The sequence below is a fragment of the Pterocles gutturalis genome, unplaced genomic scaffold (genome assembly GCF_000699245.1).
Source record: "Pterocles gutturalis isolate BGI_N339 unplaced genomic scaffold, ASM69924v1 scaffold37820, whole genome shotgun sequence".
Taxonomy (NCBI): domain Eukaryota; kingdom Metazoa; phylum Chordata; class Aves; order Pterocliformes; family Pteroclidae; genus Pterocles; species Pterocles gutturalis.
The window spans coordinates 1-17,464 of NW_010142120.1; the positions used below are offsets into that span (position 1 = coordinate 1).

General features: G+C 46.9%; 1 protein-coding gene across 1 annotated transcript in view; it reads left to right on the forward strand.

The window, feature by feature from the left end:
- Positions 1-1,900: 1,900 nt before the first annotated feature.
- The window catches only part of SYT17 (synaptotagmin XVII), a gene marked incomplete at its 5' end in the record, with an annotated part of 32,372 nt that continues 16,808 nt past the window's right edge, over positions 1,901-17,464 (forward strand). The window contains 4 exons of the mRNA XM_010084268.1: positions 1,901-1,923; positions 3,301-3,449; positions 7,992-8,140; positions 8,563-9,182. Coding sequence (XP_010082570.1) covers positions 1,901-1,923; positions 3,301-3,449; positions 7,992-8,140; positions 8,563-9,182 — 941 coding nt within the window. The remainder of the gene's footprint in view (positions 1,924-3,300; positions 3,450-7,991; positions 8,141-8,562; positions 9,183-17,464) is intronic.

Consider the following 17,464-nt stretch of genomic DNA (forward strand, 5'->3'; position numbering starts at 1 on the left):
GCTTGGCTGGCGTGGGACCGTGCAACAGGGCACGAGAGTGCCTCCCCTGCCCTGGGGGCTGAGCCCTCCTCCTGGGGGTGCTGAGCATGTCACAGCAGCTTTGCTCCCTGGATCCCTCGGAGCCTGCTCTGTCCTTCCCTGGACCTCTGCTCTTCCCCGCCCTGACCCTCGAGCCTGGCGGAGTGCGTTGGATGCTCACAGCTGGTGGTGTTTGCTCTCCTTTCATGGGTCCTTGCGTTCGAGCCCTGTATGGCCCTGGTGGCTTGTTTACCTCTTCTGCACCATAATATTTAAGTCTCATTTCTGTCCTCCCGTTTCCTGGGGCAGATTGGTGGGTGGTCACAGAGGTACTTTGTTATGGTGCCTGTGGGACCGCTGCGTGTGCTCCTGTGGCTGGTGGCACACAGGAGCGGTTTCATGTCACCGATGGCCGATCGTGACCAGGAGGGCTGTTTGACACAAGCCTACCGTGCGTCCCCACGGGCCATTTGGAAATGCCACTTCCTTTGCACAGCACGTGCTATGGCGTTCGATCGCATGGCAAGGATCCAGCTGATTCATTTTAGAGCAATTTAAATATTCTCACTGCAGCTTTGCTAAACCACTGTAGCTTTGGCTGCCGTGCTTTGGCTGCAACTTGGCATTAATAAAGAATGATAAAGCCCTTTAAACCATCCTGGGTTTCCTTAAACAGTTGGTCCATGGGTATCTGGTGATCACTGCCTTGTCACATTGCACTGCAGCATTTCCAGTCTCTTATTTTGTGTTTCTAGCAAGTGGTGGCCTTTTCACCGAGCACTGGTTTCCGAGAAGTTTGAAAGGGAGGCTTGCGCTGAAACGTGGTCCCTGGGAGAGCTCTGGGAACTACAGGCACCTCTGTGTCCCAGCTTCTCTATAAAAGGCTGCTCTTGTCCCTGTCAGGAGCATAAAGCTAGAAACCAGTTCCTGCATGTGGAGGAGTAGAGAAGAGTCAGAGTTTTGTTTTGTGTGGTTTGGGGTTTTTTTGTTTTGTTTTGTTTTGTTTCAGGGATTCCCTCTATAGAAAGAGAGCCAGGACAAGGAGGAAACTCTCAAACGTTAGACAGAAAGTGACAAGAAAGACTTTTCAGCAGGTGTCTGAAATGCTGCTAATCTCTAGTTATCAATGAAGTGGGTCATGTACAATATTCCAAGGGTGGACTTGTGAGTAAAACACTGGCTTGCGATTATTTCTTCCTTTGCTGTAGATTTTTTCCATGGCTTGGAGGAAGCAGCTGCAGCGCAGATTTTTGAACTGGAGTGCGTGACTCAAGCTTTAAGCACTTAACTTCTATTTTTTGTGTTCTTCAAGTCGCATCTGAGGATGAGGCTGAAGATGCCCAGCTGCCTCAAGTGATGTGTACATAGTGGGGAGTATTCCGAGTCTGCGGCCCTTCCTAGAAATGCTGCTTTTTACGAGTTGGCATTGAAACTATGTTTATGTGGACTGAATCTGGAGGAAAGCCTTTTTTTCCACTGTGGCATCTAACTGGAAAATGTGCATATGGTTTGCTGTCAGCAGCAAGTAGTTGCTGCAATTAGAGACAGGTTATTAAAGAAAGGAAAATCAGTGGTTGCATGTGATACCCCATTAGCAAGGGGCACGAGCAGGATTTGCGTGCTCCAGGATGAATTTGGGAGTTTTGCTCTTGGGGAGGGAGGAGCAGAGGGAGCTTGGTGGGGAAGGACTGGGAACAGCTGAAGCCTGGTCAGGAGACTGCTCCTTCCTCTGACATCTACAAGGTGCTGTCTTCCCAGAAATCCAAGCTCATCCCAGGCCAGGGCATGTCCTGGCAGAAAATTTAAAGTTATTTGAGCATTGCTAACCTGTTTTTGTCTTTTTCATTTTGTTCCCCTTTGCTTCATCCTGGATGTCTAAAAGGACAGTTGGAACCAATAAATGAGGTGAGTTAATTTGATGATTCACTCTCTGCTCTGTCTCCTTGCTCCGTCCTGAGGGGATTGTCTCCTATTTTCTGACTCTTTACTGATGCCCTAGATATAAGCAATGCACCGCATTTTGAGCTGGTAGTTTTTGGGGTTTATTTTTTTCAAAATTCAGATTTTTGTTTATAGAAAAACTGTGTGTTTTACTGGAGCAAAAAGAAATATTCCTGTGGAGGCTTTTCTGCGTTCCTCAGAGGAAACCCATTTGCGTGGTGGGACAGTGCCCTGGTATCTGCACACTCGTGAATGCTGCAGAGCTCCCAAGTATTTTGAGGGGATATCCATGAAGAACTTCTCACATGCTTTATTTCCTCAGCTTCTTAGGGACATTTCAAGGTCACCTGCAATGGTAAAGTGACTGGACCCTGGATGTGTCCGTGCTGCACTCTTGCAGCAGCGTGTCCCCTCCTGTGGCTATGGAGTGATGCCCTTTACTAGCAGTGCCCTTCTGCTGCCTAATGAGCCTTCTAACGAACCGCACAAGTTGGAGCTGGGGTGGGTGGGAAATGGGTGAAGTTTTGGCTTTCTGCTCCTGAAGCAAGCAGAGCTTTGGAGTGAAGGAAAGGCTGTAGGGATGGCATGGAAGGAGGGCTGCAGCCTGCTGCCCCTCTGATGGGGGCTCACACCCCGTGTCGTCACAGAGGAGTGCTGCTGGAGGTGATGCTGCCAGTGCCACCATGGAAACCTAAGAAATTAAATACTTTTCTGGGTCAAGTAACTTCTTTAAAAAAAAAATAGTTGAAGGTTCTTCATTAAATTAATCATCATAGGAGAGGGGAGGCGTGTGGATAGCGTGCTTTTGCTAATCACTTTAGTGGCAAGTTTATGGGGTTGTCATGCTGCATGTGTATGGATCATACAAATATGACGTGCTGATACATCTCAGGGACAAAATGTGTTCACATTGCTGTGTTAAGATTTTCCAATTAAATAGACCCTTGCTGGATTAAATCAGAGTTTTCACTTACCTTCTGTTTTTAATTCCTTCTGCTGTACATTTGCTGATCTATTAGTTTGTTGATGTGTGATAAACAAGTTTCCACTCCAGCATATTGCTACGCCATAGTGTTTTGTAAATCACCCTCTTGCCAACCTACATAATAATACATCGCTACTAGGGGAAAAATACCTGCAGTGAATGCTTATTTCCTGCCTTGTTATGGCATCAGTGAAGTTGGGCTGGTAACTGCATAGCACTTGTCTGTTGATATAGATGGAATAAATACAGTTCTTAATGTTCTGTTGCAGAAACACAAACATAAATACAGCTGAATGTTCTTTCTCAATAGCTATTGATGGGTTGTAATCTTGTACTTTGGTTTTCAATGGCTTCAGGGTCTGCTCGCTAGAATCTCGGATCTCTTGCTGTGCCGGTGGACTTGTAGAAATTGTTGTCAGAAGTGTTTCGACTGTAGCTGTTGTCAAACAAATGAAGATGAAGTTGAAATCCTGGGACCTTTTCCTGCTCAGACTCCAGCCTGGCTGTAAGTTTAGATGCACGGTTTCCTAGCTTTAACTCAGGAGCAGGGCTGCTCGGCTGTGGTGAGTGCTGATAGGAAATGGCAATGGGACGTTCGGAGGATGCCACGTAGAAAGGAGGAACCTCCTGCTGAGGGTGGGAACGTAGGCTGCTCAATGGTGAGGTGAAAAAGGGCAGCCCTGTTAGCTCAAAGGGTAAGGTTAGTATTTGTAAACACTTTTTTGATGGATAAGACAGAAGTTATTTTGTAAACTGGTATAGGAAGCTGACAACTGGTTTGGCTTTGCACCCTCTCCTAAAGATGCATTTCATCTTCAGTCCTGTTTCCTCTTCAAATGGACCAGCCCTTTGGAGCACTTCAACTTACTGAAATGCTGATGAGGTTGTTTTGAAATTTTTCTCATCCTAGTGTGAAGGTGGTTATCGTATAGGCAGATGAAAGGTGTACCTCAGACATGCTCTAAAGGGGAAATTAATTTAAAGTTTCGTTGAGCAAGACTTGATCTCCTGCATCATCTTAGTACTCTTTAAGATTTTACTCTTGAATCATGAAGGAACAGCACCAGGTTGTATCTGGGGCTTTGATTAGCATGTTTGCGAATCTGTTATGAAGAACGTCAGTGAAGCCTTCCCTGTTTTACTCCCTCTCGTTTGGGCATCTGCAGCACAGAGGTGACCCTGTGGAGGCACTGTTGAAACCCAGAAGGGAGCAGAGGTCTCCTGGCTTCCAGTGGCCGCGCTGGGCTGGGCTGGGCTGTCTTCTGCGAGAGCAGAGCATTTGGGGGACACAGCTGCAGTGTGCCCAGAGGCTGTGGCACAGGAGATGCCCATTTAGTGCATCATGAGGTGCTCAGAGTTTGGTACCTAGGCACTGGGACATGCAGTTGATCTTATCTACTGTTATTCTGTGTCGGGTCTGGAAGGTCCATGTCTTGGTGCTGCATGAAACACATTCACGCGTGTTTGAATCACAGTCTTGTCCGTATACTCTTTTGAATCCAGGTAGAATAGGATGGTAATTAATACTGAAGCAATAAAAATAGAGATGTTCAAGCTGTGTTAGAGTGATTTTTAAATGCAGAGCAGCATATTTAAGAGCCTGATACATGCCCAGAAATGGATTCACCTGCAATTAATGGGAAATGGAAACAAAATCAATGCTAAATAGGAAAGCGTTGTGCACAGGAGAGCACAGTGATGAGGCTACAGTAGAAAGATTGCTGCAGGGACAATTACATGCTTGGGAACAAGTAGCTAGGCTTGTTGGGAGAGAGTGCTTCAGAGTTTCTCTCGTGCTGAGGAGCAGAAGGGACATTGTGTGTGTTTGGGGGTGCCGGGTGGGAGGTGCATGATGTGGGTTTTGACTGCTGGGTCCTTCTGTCTGGCTGAAGGGGCACTGTAAGCACTGAGTGGTGACTTTGCAGATGAGCTGAACTTCACCACAGGCAGAGAACATGGAGACCTTTGGACTCGTAAAACACTCTGTGGCCTGTATTCAGTCCTGCTCCATCTGAAAGCCTGTACGATTAACTTGCTGGAATGGCCGTAAACAGAAGACAACGCACACTGAAAAAAGCCCAGTTCTTCAGCCATGCTGCGCTTCACGCTGCACCTGCTCGTCCTAGCAGCCCTGGGTAGGGTCCCTGGGACCCCAGCCTCGGTCACATATCCATCTTTCCTTCCAGCTCCAGGTGACCTGGTGCAGTTGGGGTCTCCCTGTTCTGCTCCAGTGCTGAGAAGGCGGGTTCCCAGGGGAGTGCCTGAGAGGGGCAGCAGGGACCCAAGAGGAGGACCCGTGAGAGGAGTGTCTCAGAATTCAGAACCCAGAGAAGATTTCTCCTTTCACTATGCTGATGTCATACTCTCAATCTCCTTGTGCATTTTTGGAGGTGGGAAACAATGTCTGGAGTTAGATGTGTGAGCAGAGGAAGGGTTTGGAATTGGTCTCAGAACAAGGTGTGTAATGGGTATGTTTTTAAGTGCTCCAAGACCTGTGTGTGACCCCTTGCCTTTTGTTGTTTTTTTTTTTTATTTTTTATTTTTGAAAAGGGGACTCCTGGATTCAGTGGAAACTCCTAAAATGGAAAACGGATTTGACACCACCATTTTCTGCATTTAGATGCATGCATTGAATTTGGGAACAAATCAATTTATTGTATTGCCTGCTCACAGTCTGAAGGTGTTTTAAAAATAGATCTAGGTTTTCAGCTGAGATCTTTGCATATTGCCTCTTCTTCATGGGCCCAGGACACTGGTGTAATGCAGAATGTAGTTTGCTCCTTCCTTACCTCCCCACCCAGTCCCCAGGGGAAGGCTGCTTTTATGGTCTTCATTTGCCAATTAGCAAACGTCTGAATGCCCGTGCTTAACAATCCATCCTTTATTTTTTCCCATAGGTTTCCCCTTTGGCAGCTCTGAGACACCTCGTTGTCCTGGAAATTCAGGAGGGGACATTAAAGCCGCAAGCTTAAGCCCTTCCTCTTGGGAGACTGTTGATTTTTCTTGCTTTCTGAATTTTTTGCAGTGGCAATTTAGGAAAAAAAATTCTTACTGGAGTCTGTTGGTATTGACCTGAATGTATGGTGGCTTCTTGTTATTTCACGAGGAGCACTTGCATCCTGGTCTTTGCAGAAGTGGGCTGGGAACGAGGGTGTATGTTGAAGCTGCCTGTTATGAAATATTCTACGTAAACCCCAAAGATAAACGGTGCATACTCTGTGAGACTGAACCGAGCCAGGACACGACTCCTCTTCCCAAAGGTTCGGATTAAACAGCAACAGAGCTGCTTTACCAGAGCCAAAGTTTGTTTGAGGAGAAATTGTTGTGGCTCAGTAGCAATTTCCTTACTAAAGGTCATCTGTATGTCATTAGCTCACTGTTACGTTTACCCCTTGTAGAACATCCTTAGTGCCTCTCTTCCTGACTCCCTTTTCACCCTGCCTTCTCCTTGTTCTGTGGATTTGCTTCTCAAACACAAGTATGTCTGAATGCTACCTATGACTTTGCAGACCTGCATTTAGGCATGAAAAAGCTATTTGTGTTCCAAGTACAGATGATATGTCAAACTGCATGATTTGCACAACCTTTAATGGGCTGCAGAGTTGTGCAAATATCATATGCCCCTTTTAGCATAGGGTTTGGTTCTGATTATTGGCAGATTTTTTTTTTTTTTTTTATGTGGATGAGTGGTGTGAGGGGGTTGGTGAGATTTGCATGCGTCTTGCTGTGAACTTTGTGGGTTTGGAGAAGGATTTCCTGTTTAAATCTCTTTTCTATTTGGGGAGCCTTTTCTGCGAGTTGACTGCTTTTTGCAGAATATATTTGTTGCTCTACTCCAGTCACTGGTTACTAAAGCAAATGATTCAAGAGATTTTGTTTATACCCATCCAAGCCATGATCATACAAAGGGTGAATCAGGAGCAAAACTGAGTGTTTGTTCCCCTTTGCTTTGCTCATTTCACACTGACGCTTTCCTTGTGATCTGCTGCTGTTTTTTGGTGTACTGTCTCATGGATTAACCAAAAGGCTTATTTTGCATGATGCACTTCGCCTCACGTACCATTGTATGCTTTCCTTCCCATTGCAGCCGCTCCCCTCTGAACAGGCAGTTGGAGACTTTCTCTCCTGTGGTGGTTACTCTCTGCTCTTGCTCTTCTTCCAGTCAAGGCTGGGAGGTCCTGAGTTTTTTTGTGAGCCACATTGATGGTTTTAACCAGAGTGTTCTTTTATATGAAAACAGCATGTGTGAGTGCGTGTGTTTGTATATATGTGTACACAAACAAACTGAAATGGGAATTACACGTGGACTTCTTTATGGTGCTAGTCTTCTGTTGAGTCTTCTCGAAGATCCCCCAGCTCTCACTGCAACTCACTTTGTTATTTAGATCCTGCAGACTTCCCTGCTCCCACCGGGACCCCTGGGCAGTAGAATTACTATCTTGTGAGAATCACCTCTGATTTATAGAAGTGGATAAAAAGCAGCCAATTATTTAGAAAGGCATGTCAATAAATAGCTGTTAATTAGTTGTATTTATAAGATTGAGTTTTGAAACCTCAGTGGTGTACCTGCAAAGCAATGCTTCGCTGGAAGGTGTGTGGTAGGCTAGGGATGAGTGAGCGTGGTGGTTTCCCGTGCTGGTTCATTCCCAGCAAAGGCCGTGCTTCCAAAGTGTAGCTGTGAATTTACAGCAATAAGCTACTGCTTGGGTTTTGTGGTTTGTGGGTATTTTATTCCCTTTCTTTTTTCTTAAAGACAAATATAATACTCCTGATCAAGATGTGAGTCACACATGCCCATGTGGCCTGTGTTGTACTCTAACACTGATATATCTCTGTTTGAAAGACAGGCAGAAAGATAAAGAATCTGTTCTTTACATAGGTCTGAAGTCAGTTGCGCGGCCCTTTGCTTGCCAAATAGATCAGGAGATATCCTGCAGCATCCAGGGGTGTGCACCCGAGATCAGACCCAGGATATCAGAGGGCATTTTTATTCTGTATATACTCCTTTTAGTGGGCTGAATCACCCAAAGGTCTCTCATTGTAACAGGATAAGCAGCCAAAATGAGGACAAAGATGGGGACTCTGATAATACAATCAGCGAGCTGCCTCCCACTCTTCAGGATGTTTCCCCTGACAGAAGGCGGTCGTCTTCAGATGCATCACGGTCCACTTACAGCCTCACGAGGCGGATTTCAAGTAAGGTCGTCCTTCCAACATTAATGTAATTCTTGTGGGAAAGAAAATCAAACTGTAGTGCTTGCTCTTTCATCTTTTAGACAGGGAATCAAGTCAAGTTGAAGGTACATTGATTAAAATCTCATCCTGTTCTGCAGGAACACAGTGGAAGGGGGCAGCGCTGTTATTCTTGCTGAGGCATCTGCATGGTAATTGCATGTGAAAATGGGCAGGAGGGAGAAGCTGAGCTTGCACTTCAGCGTAACTAAGGGTGCTATTGATTGTTGGCGATGTAATGGTGAAAAGTCCCACTGGGGAGCATGCTGTGCTGGGCGTTGCGCAGACACTGAGTAGCTTTACCCAGAGAAGCGCAAGTTGACTTGCACCTGTCATGGCTTCGGTTGAGTTTCTGACAGTTGTATTTGTGCGTTTCTCTCCTTTAGGTTTAGAGTCGAGGAGGCCAAGTTCTCCGTTAATCGACATTAAACCTATCGAGTTTGGAATAATAGGAGCTAAGAAAGAAATAGTTCAACCAACTATCCTGCGAAAAACCTATACCCCAGATGACTATTTTAGAAAATTTGAACCAAGACTGTACTCCCTTGACTCGAATAGCGATGATATGGACTCCCTGACGGACGAGGAGATCTTATCGAGGTATCAGCTGGGCATGCTGCATTTTAGCACTCAGTACGACCTGTTGCATAATTATCTAATAGTACGAGTCATCGAGGCTAAAGATCTGCCTCCTCCAATTTCTTACGACGGTTCAAGGCAAGACATGGCTCACTCCAACCCCTACGTGAAGATCTGCCTTCTTCCTGATCAGAAGAACTCCAAGCAGACCGGAGTGAAACGCAAAACACAGAACCCGGTGTTTGAAGAGAGGTACACATTTGAAATCCCCTTTTTAGAAGCCCAGAGAAGAACTCTGCTTTTAACCGTAGTGGATTTTGACAAATTCTCACGCCACTGTGTTATTGGCAAAGTGTCAATGCCCTTGAGCGATGTAGACCTTGTGAAAGGCGGACACTGGTGGAAAGCCCTTGTGCCTAGTTCTCAGGTAACAGAATTTATCGGATTATTGCCACAATTTTTCTGTGATTTTTTTTTGGTTTTTTTTTTTTGTGTGTGGTTCCTTTGCGTGTTGGCAAGTAATGCAGCTTCTAATTAGTCATTGTCATCTTACTAATACATGCTGGACTGAAATAATGTGGGGCCTGTAACTGGTCCTATAACTAATACAGTGAGGTAGAGGAACCATCCTCTTTCATATTCAAAGGAGGTGGCATGACAAAGGATCCTGTGTCAACTCTAATGAGAACAAATCAAGACTGCTTTGGAAGTCTGCGCCTTTTGGAAGATCTGTCTTGTCACTGCAGTGACCTGCATCCATTCCCAGACACTGCAGTGACAGTGTCCCATTTGGGTGGCTCCCGTGGTTGTTAACATGACGGTGCTTCAGGGACACAAGGGGAACCACTGCTGCCAGTTCAGCAATGATTTGATTTAGGAAAGTGTATAGAAGACAAAATCTCTACAGACTTATGGTATGATGCATGAGCAAAAAATTGCAAGGTAGCGGTAGATTTATTTTCATCATGTCCCTGAAGGAAATAAATTTTTCATAGATTTTGTCAGACATCAGCAGCACATTGCATGCAAGTTTGAGCAGGTGTCTTGGACTAGATTCAACCATCCGATGGGATGGGAGGAGAAGGTGCAGAGGGTCTGTGTGCTTCCATGTCTGTTCTCAGGATAGGGTCCAGGTCAGTGCCACCTTATGTCCAGCCAGGAAAAAAGCTGTTCAGTGGGAAAATCTGAACTTCACAACCAGGAACAGCCATTAGCTACCAAAGTTGCTAGTAGCCATGTCACCCACATAGCTAGAGGTGTAGGGCCCTGTAAGAAGCCAAGCTAAGAGCTTGCCATGAGCGTAACTCAAACAATTGTGCTAAGGACAGGAGTGCCACTCAAGGCTGGTATAACACAATTGCTTCTCCCAGTTCCTCACCAGCTCTGGGATTCCAGTTTCTAAGTTTTAGAGCCTTTGCTGAATCAAAATCCTGTGTGAACTTGGGTGGTTCATGGTTTCTTTGATTTTGTGTGTACACAAAGGGTGGCGTAGCCAGAAGTATTGGACAAGATGAGCAGTAAATCACTGACCCCACCGCTGATTTACAGCGTGAGCGAGAGTCTGATTTGGAGGGGAAACTTGTGATCAAACACTCGTGTAAGTAAAATCCACCGAGCATTGTTTATATGTGAGGTTGTCCGGGTCTCTGGCTCTGCTTTGTCCCCTCTCTGTGTGCAGGGGGCTGAGAGCACTTCTACCTCTTGCTCAGACCTTCTGCAGACCTTCGAGACCTCTGATAATTGCAAGGGAGGCGACTGGATTTGCTGTAATAGAAGTCAGAGTGTTATGGGTTTAGCCTGAACATTGTTCATGCAAAAGGGAAAGTTTGAAAGTTGTGCACAAGTGAAAATCATGGGGTCCCTGAGCGTGGCTTTGTGGAGGATGTGTCCCCATGTCAGTGGGATCTGCTCTGCTCGGTGAAGTGGCCGTGGGGGGCTGAGGGGACAGCTGTGTTAGGACGTGGCTCATGAGGAAACTGAACAAGGATAGATGTTCCTGGGCTTCCCTCTCTGCCTGAGCCTTTTTCCCAAAATGTTTATTTACGATTCTTTTCTCCTTGGTATTCCTGGTTCATCAGGGGCTCTGCATTGTGTCTCTGAGGACAGAGCTCTTCTCTGTACATCCCGTTAGCCTCCCGTCATTCACACCATGCACCCTTACATTCCCTGCCCCTCCCCTCTGGTTTTGCATGATAAATACTTCTCGGTATGATGTATCTCTTATTAGTAGGATGGATTCATTACACAGCTAATACAGACCTTGATTAGACAAGATCATCTCTGCCTTTGTGTGCCAAGTTTGGAGCCAGCTCTCCCTCCCTCCCTCTCCAAAGTTTTGTTGAAAGCTGCTGCTGTTTTCAGCAGTGCTGTCTGCTTCACCAGGATTCCAGATAAAATATTCATACAGAAATTGTAGTTTCTCATATTTATAAAAGAAAGGAGAAAAAGAAAAAACTCCCTTTGAGTGGGCAGGTGTAACCTTACAAGCCCTTTTCCGTATGATAGCAACCAGATAAAGGCAAAACTTAATTTAAGCAAAAAGTCCTTTGCACCTTGATCAGTGAAGTGCCTTGTTTTGGTCTTTTCATATTTCCCTGTGCTTTTGGCCTTAGCTGACAGACTGCAGCTGCAAAGAGAACGGTACTTGTACTGGGACATCCAGGGAAGATGTTTGGTATCACATCTTCCCTTGTTTTCTGAGTGATAAGGTTTTTAAAGTTCATTGAATAGGTGCGTTTTCTCTTAGTAGTGATTAAAGGTAGATGCATTGATGAAGGGGTTAAAATAAGTCCTAGAAATTTTTGAGGCTTTTTTTTTGATTGCTAGTCGGAAGATTCTGCCTGTGGAATAATAGGTCTGACATGTTGACAATTTTTTTTATACGTCTCACTTTTTTGCTTGATTAGTTGAGGGACAGACAGCCTTTATTAGCTTCCTGTTGGATTGAACCCGAGTCTGCTGAAGTGCACTTTGTGTTGTGAGATTGTGATGGATGGGGACAAAAAAAAAAATCTACGTGCAATAGCATTTCATTTTGCAGAAGGTGTCCTCGGATTCTGGAGAGCGATGATGCAAAGCTGCCATGGTGCAGTTCTGATCATTAGTCGATGAAAATGTTCCCGGCTGGTTTGGCTGCCCTGGGGCTCTGACGCTGGGCGGCAGCTGGCAGCAGCACCCCCAGCGATAGAGATCGCATTGGAGAAAACACTGAAGCAGGTGCTTGGTAAACCAGTAACAGGAGGGAGAGAAAAATAGATGGTAGTGGATGTGATATGTAAAGATGAAAGGCACAAAATAAGTGATTTATTTTTTAATTTTTTTTTTACTGGCATTTATGCACAGAAACATGATGAGCTGGAGAGAAGGAGGAAAGGGAATCCAGATGGTAGGAGCTGTGGAGAAGGTTTTCTCTTCGTGCTGCTGGGAGGTGGGATGGGGCGAGGTTTGTGGAGGAGCAGGGACAGTGGCCTGAATGGTGTCAGCTGAGGTGGACATCTGTTTTGCACTTGCTGTATCTGCCTGGAAGCCGTTGCCATGCAGGGGGCTGATACAGGCAGGTGCTGAGTCCTTGTCCCACCCTCGTGCTGAGCCCCATCAAGCCCAGAGCTGGGACGCTGCTGCGGTACGGGGCTCGGCAAGAGTGAGCCCTGGTAAAAAAGGTGGGGGATGGCAGCAGTCTCTGGGTGTGTGCGGTGCCAACAGGGACAGGGGGGCTTCTTCCAGGCTGAGCCATGGCGTAGCTTCTGCAGCCGATGGCTCCATCAGCTCCGCTGGGCTGGACCAGAGTGAGCTCCTTAGGGCTGGGAGATGTGATGTACGGCTTCTCAATGGGGGAAGGCCCATGGTCATTAGTAGCAAAATATCTTTGTTAACACTTCGCGGCATTGCTTGTTAGCTGGCAGCCTGAAAACTGACCTGGGGTGTAACTGGTGATGTGCAGAACAGGTCATCAGAGAACCCGGATACAGGCGAGCGGCGTGCTGCCTCTAGCCTTGAGGAATCAGCACAATGCAACACTTGATGCTAAGGTTGAGGCAAAGGGCAGTATCTGTGCAGAAGTGCTCTTTTAGCTTGGATCGTGTGCTGAGCACTTGATGGGATTGAGTCCAAAGCAGAGGCAGGGGGGAGCTGCTGTCCGGTCCATCGCCAGAGCCAGCAGCTGAGCAGGACTTGCTCCTTGGAGAGAATGCCCGTGCAGGTACTGCCAGCTTCTGGATCCCTGGTGGTTCCAGGAGGCTTTTTCTTGTGGAGTGGTTAATGTGTTTCTAAAGTGCAGTAGCTGCTCGTGGAGTAGCTCTTGAGTCCAGTCCCCATAGGAACACTCTGCGCTCCTTAAATATCCCCTTAAATGTGTGTGGCTTTGCTTAATTACCATGAATGAAGCTGGCAGGCCTTGCTGTCGCTGGGCTCAGATTCACACATTTCGCCGTTGAGATTAATTTTGAAACACATGTTCAGGACCTCAAGTTTTATTGACATATGATTCATTTCTCTTTCGGCAGATTTGAGTGGGCAGGAGTAAATGTTTTAGACCAGCAGTAATGAGAGCTTGGAGATCGTTCTGCGAAAGAAAAAAAAAATTCTGGTTGTACTGGGAAAATAGCAGAAAAATTCCTTCTCCTCTCAAATTAAGCCATTTTTATAGTAGAGGGGCTGTGTATTGGACTTGCTTTTTTAACTTTGTACTGTGAGTGCACTAGACTGACAAGTCATTTAAGGAGCTGTCAGCTTTGTACGTTCAAAATGGTACATGCTTCACAAATGGAGTAGCCTTCCTATGGCAGCTCTCTGCAATTTCTGATTGCCGTCTCGGGGATAAGCCTGCAACAAGTACTGCTCTGTTCTTACTGTGCCTTGGTTGGGAAGGAAAAGAGAGAAAGGAATTGGAAATTCATTTAATGAGCCATTCGGGGCATTTCTTTCGGGGGGTGCTACGTTGGGTTCTGCTGTGCAGCCAGGTGGTTATGGCGTTGGGGGCCTCCAGTTACGCCTGTACCACGTTTGTCCTTGGCACCTTTGTTCCTTGGCTTGTCCGTTGCAGCCCTGAGAAGGAGCCGTCCCTGGGGAACAGGTATCGTGCTTTGCGTTTGGTAGCACAGTGTATTATTGAAAATACTCCCAGCAGCCATCTCTTGTACAGGCATGAAGCACTGGACAGATGTAAAAGTGACCAGGCAGAGGCTTGGCTCAGAGAGAGCCGACACAATGGCTGACTGAAGGCTGTGAGCATCGGTGTGGGACGGGGTCTGTGTCTGTGACACAGTCATGGGAAAGTAAATATGGAAGTGGATGTTGTCAGGGTTTTTTTCCTTTTTTGTTCTTTTTTTTTAACTGTCCAAAAGCTTAGCAGCTGCTTAATTAAAGGAGTGATACACAGGGATGATGAATGTGGCTGGGTTACTGGGGGTCAAGCTGGCAGTTTGCCTGTGTCTGCAGGAGGGACGCCCTGGGCACAGCCTGGCTGGAGGCAGGATGCCACCACCCGCAGGTCACTGGAGCTGAGGACATGGTGACGGATGCCGTGATGGGCATTTGTCCATCCCGCCGCCTTCCGAGGGAAGGCTCAGCAGTGCAGCAGGCTTCTGGGTTCTCACAGTCCTTCCCCATGTGGCTTTGTCCTCTGACAACATTTTTTGCTCTTAACCTGTGATTTTTTTTGTTGTGTTTTGGCTTCTGGCATTCTGCCATCTTTTACCCTATATCTTTATTTTTTTCCCAAGATCCATTTCAGTTGTGGTTTTTTTTCCTTTCCTTTTCTGGTCTGTAAAGCTCCAACACTGAGAAATTTACTTCTTGATCATTTTCTCTTCTTTATCCTTATCTGTCTCCTCTGCTTCCAGCTGCCATCTCGGGTCACCTCGCCCCTTCCCCTCTGTGGTGTTCGCTCCGTGCCTGTACTGTGGAGGACGGGGATACTCTGGGGTTTGTTTTGCTGAGGAGGAACCCAGAGGAGGAGGAGGAGGTGGTGGGGGCTGTGAGCAGGATTTTCTCTCCTTAGGAAATCTTCCTGAAGGTCTTTGCATGGGAGAGGCTTTCTCATGGCCATGCAAACTGACGCAAAGCCAGGTAGACTTTAGAAGGGATTTTGTGACTCTTCACCATACATGTACTCGGCATCTGTTACGTAGGTAATGCTGTTCTTATCCATTGGTAAGTGTATATTTTTTTTCAGGTTCTGGTCCTTAATAGCTCAGCCTTCCTGAAAGGGATTGCTGTGTGGAAAGCCTGTTAGAGCAAACTGTTCTAAACCATCAGTTTCCTAATGTGCCTGGAGGTACCATCACAGATAACCTTGAGGAGGAAAATCAATCTGAAACTTCATTAGGAGCGTTGCATAGATGTCTGTGCTGATGTAATGTGCTCTGGTTCCCGTTGGGAACCGGGGAGGGTTTCAGCTGCAGGATTTTGCTGGTGGTGTAGCAATGCATGGCAAGCAGTCTGGGGGGGCTGCGAGGAGGGAATTACCCTGATCCAAACAAGGCATGCCAGTGGCATTAATTAAAAACTCCTCTTCCCTGGAGATAGCCTCTTTGTGTTTCAGAGATGACAGGAGAGAGAAAAAAAACCCAAAACATCTTATGTGTGTCTGGTTCAAGCCAAATGGTAGCTGCAGAAGGTTCTGGATCCCAGGAGAGCCCAAGGCTGCACATCCAAACGTCTGGCTGTGCGATACAGCTGCGGAGACGAACAGCCAGGAGTGAAATGTTAATCAGAGCTTCAGGAGAGTCTCAGACATCCCAGGCTCGGTGTCACTCCGGCACCTCATCAAACAGGAAATTGCTTTTCCAGGGTCATCTGGGATCTGGGCACAAATCAGCGTGTCATCAGCATAATAATGGCAACTCAAATGATGCCTTTGCACGGCAGAGCCCGAGGGGCACCTCTGCACTGCCTTCTGTGAGCAAAATATTCAAGGCGAAACCAACAGCATGTTCGTGTCCTGATGAAAAGACCTAGGGACAGTAAAACTCGGGCACTTCCTTTCCCCTTGGTGAATGTGCCCATGGCACCTCTCGTGCATAACCTGGGGTCCCTCTCCTCTGCACAGCCCCTGTGCGTGTCCGAGGGTTGGCGTGGCAGGATTTGAAGCATGTTTCCTAGATCCTTGTGGCGAAGCTGGCAGTAATGCATTTATAAGATCAGAGGCAGTTCACTGCCCGAGTTAAGTGCCTTGAAAAGGCTGAGTCACTTGTGCAGGCAGGGGAGCTATCCAGAGATCTGGGTTTCCTTCTGCAAACACCTTTTGTTATTGCTGCCGGTGCTCTGCCTACAGCCGGGCTGCTGCTTGCCTGCTGGGTTTGAGCACACCCATCCTGCCCTGGCCTCTGTGGGCTGGGTTGTATGTTCCTTCCCTTAAAATAATTAACAGAAATCAGGGCACACTTGGATTAAGGGACAGATTTGGGAAAGGTCAGCAGGTTCCACCAACAGATGGGTCCAGAAGTGATTACCCCAAATCTTAATGTGAGCATTCAGCACTGTAAGCTCGAGGTGACTTGAAAGGTCCTATGTCCCTGCGTGGTGGCAGCCTGCCGGCTGACTGTGCAGGGGTTTGGTATTTGCAGCCTGAGCTGTTTGATTGCCTCTTCCCAGCAGGTAAAAACATCACTAATTAGCTTCCTAATTTGTGCTGTCCAAATGTACCTGAATTTCTAGGAATTAAAGCCTGCATGGAACCAACACAGCGGTGAATGCAAGTGGGAAGTAAGACTGCATATGTTAAAAATGTTGTTGGTATGTTATAAAGGATGAGCCGGGGTGGAGGGGTACCTCAGGGGGATCCCGTTGTGGGGGATGTTGTGGGCGCTGCTGTGTTACTGCACTGCTAATAGATTGACAGCTCACCGACTGTTCTCGATGATAATTGTGTCCTCGGGCTGTTACATGAGGGGAGTGGTTTTGGGGAAAATCAAACCAAAGATGACACTATTGGTCATTTACATCACCTTGGATGTGGGACTCTCTTAGATCCTCACGTTGTGCAACCGTTGGGCACAGTGGTGTTTGTAGGAATGGCTTGACCTCGCGAGGGTTTGAGTGTTATGTGTGCATCGGGTCGGGTTTGTGTTGGGGGTGGCTTTCTGGTGGAAAGAATGTAAAATACCATGTATCGAACAGAGCCGAGATAGGGGGGTTCACAAAGGTTGATGGCAGAGGGGTGTCGTCTTGGTAAGTCAGAAATACTGTAGCAATGGGAGAAAACCAGTGTGGTGAATGTGTGTGTGCTGTGTAATCACACACTGCTGCGTAACCTGGCCCAAGGGTGCTGTGGCAAAGAGTTTGGGGTAAGAACCAGACACTTTTTCTCATGTGGGAGAGGGGCTGTGGGGAAGGCCAGGCAGGAGGTGGGCTGGCCTGGGGTCGATGCTACTGGGTTGGCTGTAGGGCAGCGGAGTGGAGGAGGAGGGCATGTGGGCTTGCCTCAGGATCTGTGATGTGGATAGACACTTTTCACCCTGCTCCCTGCATGGTGTTTCCCTTCTCCTTTGCTCGTTTAATATGAGGTTAAACACATGGGTTGCTTTGCCAGCTCCTGAAGCACAGAGACTTGATGTGAAATCAGGCAGCCTGTTGTTGTATTTTCTGTGGAAAGCCAAAAAAAGGATATTGAATTAATGTGAATTGTATTATATAGCATCAGAGGCGCGGGACTTCCTCAGCTGCCACTGCTCCTGCATGCCCGTGCATCCCGTTGCCTTTGCCAGGAGG